The following is a 6836-nucleotide window of genomic DNA, read 5'->3' as shown; positions in this document are numbered from 1 at the left end:
CGCCCCCCTTCCCTCCACGCTTGTCCCCTTGCTGCGGGTGGGGGTCCCGGTGCTGCTGGGGCCCCCCCTGCACCCCCACAGCCGGACCGAGCGTCCCTGGGGGGAGCGCACGGGTGGGTGGGCGGAGAGGAAATTTGGGTTCGGTTTGGGTTTTTCTTTTTTGTAATAAAGATGTCAAAGCAAGGCGGGCCCGGGGCTGTGCGCTTTGGGGGGGCCCTTCTGGCTGGCGGGGTGGGGGCAAGGGGGAGTCCCATCTCCTGGTGGTCCACAGGGTCACCCTTCTCCTGGGCATGAAGGGTGGTTGTGGGGTCCTGCTTCTCCTGGGCAACCTGGAGGGTCCACAGGGTGCCCCTTCTTCTTGGAGTCCAGTTGCCCATCTCCTGGTGGCCCAGGGGTGCCCCATCTCCTGGGGGAGCTGGGCTCCATCAGGTGTCCACCTCCTTGGGGCCCATGGGGGGCTCTTTCTTTCAGGTGAGCTGTGAGTCCACGGGGTGCCCCTTGTCCTGGCTGACCTGGGGGGTCCACCTCCCCATCTCTCAGTAGTCCACAGGGTGCCCCTTCTCCTGGGGATCCATGGGGTGCCCCATCTCCTGGTGGTCCAGGGGGTGTCCCATCTCCCGGGGATTTACGGGTTGCCCCATCTCCTGGTGGTCCACGGGGTGTCCCATCTCCCGGGGATTTATGGGGTGCCCCATCTCTCAGTAGTCCACATGGTGCCCCATCTCCTGGTGGTCCATGGGGGGTGTCCCTTCTCCTGGGGATCCACAGGGCGCCCCATCTCCCGGCTGCCCCCCCCTAGCTGGCGGCATCGAGGGTCTGAAACTTCTGCCGCAGGTCCCTGACGAGGCCGTGCCGGGGGGGCTCGGGGGGCTCGCCCTGCCCGGGGGGGCAGCGCCGCCGGTACTCCTCGGATGCCTGGTAGGCTTTGCAGCGCTCCACCACCGCCTTCAGGCAGATCTTCTCGCGGGTGGTGGGCGAGCGGATCTGCACGTAGGCGGGGGGCTCGGTGGCAGCAGGGGGGGGCAGCCTCTCCAGCACCACCACCCGCTGCCCCCCGGGGCCCAGGGGTGCCTGCGCCGTCACCCACAGCCCCCCGGGCTGCTGCTGGTGGTGATGGTGGCCACCGCCGCCACCGGCACCGCGCCATGGGTCGGGGGTCCCCACGCCCGCCTCAGCGCTGCGGCTGCGGCCCCCACCCCGCTCCTTGGCCGCCGGACGCCCCCCACGCCCCGGCCCCTCGGGTGCCGAGCGGCTGCGGGTGACCGGTGGTGGCCGCGGGGCACCGAAACGGGCACGCAGCTCCCGCACGTCTGGCCAGGAGAAGGGCTCGGTGCCGCCACCGCCGGGGCTGGGTGGGCTGCGGGGAGCACCGGACACCGTGGGGGTGACGGAGTCCCCTGGGGACACGGGTGGCTTCGGCAAACCTGGGGGAAAATAGAGAGGGGTGAGAGCGGGGTGGTGGCAAGGTGACGGTGCCCACGGTCCCCCTGATCCCACTGTGTCCCACCTGGGGGGCTGGCGTGGGTGGCACCGTCCCCCAGCGGCAGGCCGGCACGGCGGCGGCGGCTCTTGATGCGCAGGCTGTACTGGCGGGCCAGCTGGTACACCCTGGTGGCGGGGCGCCCGGGGGGGCTCCCAAGTGCCAGCACCCCCGGGGGGTCCCCGGCACCAACGTCGCCCTCCTCCAGGATGAGCAGCGGCTCGGCGGGGGGCTGCAGCCCGTTCTCCTGGCGCGCAGGGGATGCTCCATCCACCGCCAGCACCGGCTCCGGAGGCGTTTTGGGGCTCACCGGCTCCGGAGGCGTTTTGGGACTCACTGGTTCCAGAGGCGTTTTGGGGCTTGCTGGTTCCGGGGGTGTTTTGGGGCTCGCTGGCTCCGGGGGGGGCCAGCTGTTGATTCTGGAGACCGAGGTCCTCACCAGCCCCTTGGGGATGTAGGAGAGGCTCTCGCGGCGCTTGATGCTGAAGCCGGCGTCCTGGTGCTCGGCGTTGTCGTAGTAGCTCCGGATCTTGCGCAGCAGCAGCAGGTCCTGGGTGGAGAGGAGCGAGCGGCGCCGGGGGGTGGGAGGGGGGGGTTCTGGGGACGGCGGGGGGCTGCGGGGCGCCCCGCTGTCCGGGGGGGGCCCGTCGAGGCTGAGGGTGCTGCCGCTGCGCCCCTCCAGCGCCAGGCTGCCGCGGCGCGACAGGCTGCTGCCGAAGCGCTCGGCGATGACGCTGGCCTGGTCCAGCACCGAGGGGGGCAGGATGCTGCCCTCCCCGTGGCCTTCCTCCTCCTCCTCCTCCTCTTCCTCGCTGCTCAACGCCCGCGGGTCCTCCCCGGTGCCCGCCTCCGTATCCGGGTGCTGCTCGGGGTCGCCCTCCCCGTCGGGCAGCCCCGGTGGGGGGGTCCCCGATGGGGAGGGGGGCGCGGGGGTCTCCGGTCCCTCGCTGAGCTCCCCGGTGCACAGCGGGGACACCGGTGACGCCGGGGTGGCGGCGACCTCGTGGTGCCACTCGCAGCTCCCTGCCGGGGTCCCCTGGCGGGAGCAAAGTTTGGGGGGCCGTGCCCCCCGCCCTCTCAGCACAGCAGAAGCTGTGGGGTGTGCGGTGCCCCACGGCACTTTTGGGGTGCCCCACAAGTGATGCGGGGTGCCGCAGGTAGCAGGGGAAGGGGTGGGGGTCTGGTGCGGGTACCTGCTCCTCCTGGGGCTCCTCCGCCACGTCCCCGTCCTTGTCCCTGTGCCCATCCTGCTCCTCCTGGCTGTCCTTGCCCAAAGCCTCCTCTTCCTCCTCCTCTTCCTCCTCCTCCTCCACGACACCCCCAGCTGCAGCCCAGGCCCTGGGGGGCTGTGGGGGCTCCCCCGCCTCCAGGAGGGTCCCCTCACTCCCTGCGTGCTGGGGGGGGGACACAAGGGCTCAGCACCTTCACAGGGGTCAGCCCCACACCACCCCATGCCCTGGCCTTACCTTAAGCCCTGCCAGCCGTGTGTGTGGGGGGAGGAAGAAGAGCAGAGGTGAGCTCTGGGGGGGGGGACAGCACCCCAAAATTGCCCCCCCCACCTGATGTCACCCCCAGCCGCTCACCGTGCTCACCCAGCTGCCGCAGGATCTGCTTGGCGGGCTCTGCGGGGGGACACACGGGGGTGTCACAGCAGGGCGGTGGCATCATCCCCGTGCCCCCAACCACCCCCCCCCCCCAAAAAAAAACACACCCCAACCCCAATCCCCATCCGCACCCGACTGCCGGCGCCCCGCGTGCCCCCGCAGCCGGTCCGGCAGCGTCTCGGCGCGGTCGCGGCGCTCGAAGGGCTCTGCGGGGCGGCGTGGGGGGGGACACAGGCGTCAGCGTGGCGCTGTCCCCGTGGGGGGGACACGGTGTCACCGGGGGGGGGCTCACCCGACTGCCGGCGGCCGTGGCGCGGCTGGTCCAGAGGCTGGCAGGAGCGGCTCCGGTGCAGGCGCTCGGGGCTGTAGCGGGGCAGGCGAGGGGGGTCTGTGGGCACAGGGGGGTGAAAATGGGGCACAGGGGGGTGACAAGGGGGTGCAGGGATGTGGGACGGTGGCGCAGGGATGTGGGGTGGGGGCTCAGGGATATAGGATGGGGGTGGAGGGGTGGGGGCACTCACGGAACAAGTCCATCTCCAGGATGGCTTCCTTGGCCTGGCGCAGAGAGAGGCGGTGAGAGGCGGTGGCCCCAAGGGGGTGTCACCCCCCTGCCTCCCCCACACCCGAAAATGAAATTAAGAAAGGCAAGGGGACAACGCCGGGGTGTCCTCACCTTCTGGGGGACGATGGCGTGGTGGTTCTCCAGGATGAGCCGCTTGATGTGGTGGGTCCAGACGCGCTTCTCCTCCACGCTCTTGGCCTGGGGGTGGTGTTGGGGTGGTGGTGGGAGCGGATGGGGGTCCCCTGTGCCCCCCCAAACCCCACAGCACCCTACCTGCAGGCCGTACTGCTGCTTGATGTGCTTGTAGTGAGCCACGCTGAAGCAGAGCGAGTCCCGCGTGCTCTCGATCAGCATCAGCGAGGAGCACTGCGCAGAGACGCCGTCAGCCCTGCGGTGCCCCCCTCGACCCCAAAACCCCCTCCCCACCTCCCTCCCAGCGGGGCGAGCACCCACCAGGATGTGGCTCTTGTAGACGTAGTGGTCCCCGCGGCGCTTGGTGATGAGGAGCAGCTTGTCGAAGAGGAAGACGGCGCGCTCGCTGCGCGCCCGCTGCACGCGGAAGGTGCCCTCCAGCACCAGCTCCCCGTAGCTGGTCAGGTCCGGCCCCTTCCACTGCAGCAGCAGCGACTGGATCTCCTGCCGGGGACATGGGGACGGCAGCGTCACCGCAGCCCCTACCCGGCCCTGCCACCACCACCGCCGTGCCCCTTTCCCCGCGGCCCACCTGCTGGCGGATGGCGTGCTCGTGCTTGCGCTTCATGTCGTTGATGTACCAGGCCACGCAGGTCATGGTGTCGATGGCCTCCACCACCACCTCGTAGTCATCCCCCGACTTGCGCTCGAAGTGCTTGGCGATCTCCTGCGGGCACGGGGGGGACACGTTGTGTTACTGAGACACACCACGCCGCGCCGAGTGCCCGCGCTGTCGGCTCCCACCCTGCCGTGCCGGGTACCCGTGCCGTGCCCCACGCCGTGCCACGCAGTCCCAACCACGCAGGGTACCCGTGCCGCGCCGTGCCGCGCCGTGCCGGCTCACCTGGAGCAGCAGGTGGTACTTGAGGATCCTCTGGACGGGCTTCAGCAGGTAGGCGCCCAGCGGCAGCGCGTGCCGCATCTGCTCCTGGCACTCGCGGAAGAAGCGTGCCTGCTGCTTGCTCCTCATGCACTCGCTCAGCGCCGCCACCGAGCTGGGGAGGAGTTGGGGGGGGGGGGGACACAGCACCAGGGGGGTGCTCAGCCCCACGGCGCCCGGCCCCACAGCTCCCCGTAACGCCCAGCCCCGCGGCACCCGCTCACTTGGGGTAGTTGTTGCAGTACTGCGTGTAGATGTCGAACTCCTGGCTCTGTGAGTAGTGTGGGGGGGGCACGGTGAGAGCCCGGCACGGCCCCCGCCGCGTGCCCCCTCCCCTGCCCCGGCGCCGCGTCCCCGTACCCGCGTCACGAAGCAGACGGCCACGGCCACCGGGTCGCAGGCGCAGCTCTCCAGGCTCTGCAGCAGGTTGCTGGGTGCAAGGGACGGACGGGGGTTAACCGGAGCCCCCCCAGCACGCTGTGGGAAGGGGATGGCACCACCACGTGTGCCACTCACCTGCTGAGCTCGTAGATGTCCTCGATGTTCCCAAAAAGCGCGCTGACCTGCTCCGGCCGCAGCGGCGGCTCCTCGGCGTCGATGATCTTCCCCAGGTAGCCCTGTGCGCACACGCAGCCGCTGCTCAGCGCCACCCGAGGGCCCGAGCCCCCCCCTTCCCCACCACGTCCCCACGGTGCCCCCACCTCCACGATGCCGCGCAGGTCGCGGGCGTAGGTGCGCTCCGACTCCACGATCTCCAGCAGCACGCGCTGCAGGTACGAGGGCTCCTGGCCCGGGGGGCGCACGCCCCGCGCCCCCGGCCGCCCCCCCGGGGCCGCGTTGTTGTTGCTGTTGGCCAGCCAGGGCTCCTCGCCGTCGCACGCCGCCTCCTCCTCCTCCTCCTCCTCCATGCCGCGGGTGGGAGCCGCCGGCACCTCGCCGAGGGCAGGGCGCTGCGGGCAGGCGGGCACCGGCATCCCCGGGGGCTGGGGGCGAGCGGAGACCCCGGGGTGACCCGGTGAGCCGTAGGGCACCTCGGCGGAGAGCTCGGTGCCGGGTCACCGAGGTGGCACCGGGGCAGGAAGCGTGCCCAGACGGCGAGGGCCGCGGCTCCCGGCGGAAGGACGGTGCCGGCGGAGAGCGGGCGACCTTGAGCCGGGCCACGTGCCGGCGGCGGTGCCGGGGCCACCCGGACCCCCCCTGCCCCGTTCCCGGTAGCGGTGTAGGGGGGGGGAAACGGGACCTGAACCAGTCCAGCCGGTTCCCTCCGGCTCCTCCCGCGCCCGCCGTGCCGCATGGCCGCATCCTGCCGCCGCCGCCCTCCACGGGCAGACGGGGAGCCCCCCAAAACCCAGCACCGTGCCCCCCGCACCCCACCGGGGCAGCTGGCACGGCCGCGGGGCACCCGTCGCTCGAGGGAGATTTGGGATTCGGGGCCCCCCAAGCTCCCCGAATCCCCCCCCGGCCGCCCCACGCCGCCGTGGCTCCCAGCCCCACGGCCACCATCGCCCGCCCCCGGCCGCCCTAATCCGCTCAGCGCCGGGATTAGGGCGCGGGGCCAGCGTCACGGGGGGGTTATCCTGCCCCCTCCCTCCCGGTGCCGCCAAAGCCTCGGCGCCGAGATTAACCCCGAGCTGAGCGGGGGCAGCGCCCCGCAACCCACGGGGCTGAGCCGGGTGCCCCCCGCCGGGCCCCGAAATGCCGGATCCCAAAGGTGGCCGCCAGGAGGGGGAAACTGAGGCAGGGGGAAAATCCTGCGTGGGAGCCGGGCACGGCCCACGGCGCGTTCCCAGGCCTGTGGCCGGCCGGAGGCGGGAGAACCCGCCGGAGCCATATAAGGGCAGGCGCTTTCACCATTTCCAGGCTTTTTCCAGGATTCCGGCGGCCCCACAGACGCGGGGCACCGGCGGGGCGGCACAGCGGGGCCCCGTCCCCACGGGACTCCCCGTCACCCCCAGCCCCACGGGGACCCGCGGATCCCTCCCCCGTGGGACCCAAAGCACTCTGGCACCCCACGACCCCCGACCCCAGCCCCACGGGACCCCACAGCTCCCACCCCACAGCACCGTGCACCATGGGGTCCACAACCTCTACTCCTACAGGGACTCAAAGCGCGTGGGA

General features: G+C 71.8%; 1 protein-coding gene across 1 annotated transcript; it reads right to left on the bottom strand.

The window, feature by feature from the left end:
• Positions 1-786: 786 nt before the first annotated feature.
• PLEKHG3 (pleckstrin homology and RhoGEF domain containing G3) lies at positions 787-6015 on the bottom strand. The gene is made up of 16 exons (XM_082762800.1): positions 5420-6015; positions 5235-5335; positions 5079-5148; positions 4943-4989; positions 4683-4833; positions 4371-4505; positions 4100-4282; positions 3920-4012; positions 3758-3844; positions 3606-3639; positions 3377-3472; positions 3216-3290; positions 3050-3102; positions 2674-2874; positions 1508-2516; positions 787-1424 (listed from the first exon to the last, which is right to left on the bottom strand). Exons 1-16 carry the CDS (start codon positions 5690-5692, stop codon positions 796-798), a joined length of 3237 nt encoding a protein of 1078 aa, XP_082618926.1. The 5' UTR covers positions 5693-6015; the 3' UTR covers positions 787-795.
• Between the last annotated feature and the right edge of the window lie 821 nt (positions 6016-6836).

Source organism: Aythya marila, assembly GCF_965140915.1.
Source record: "Aythya marila genome assembly, chromosome: 5".
NCBI classification, from domain to species: domain Eukaryota; kingdom Metazoa; phylum Chordata; class Aves; order Anseriformes; family Anatidae; genus Aythya; species Aythya marila.
Note: the sequence above shows the minus strand (reverse complement) of the source record. Positions and strands in the feature narration are given on the sequence as shown.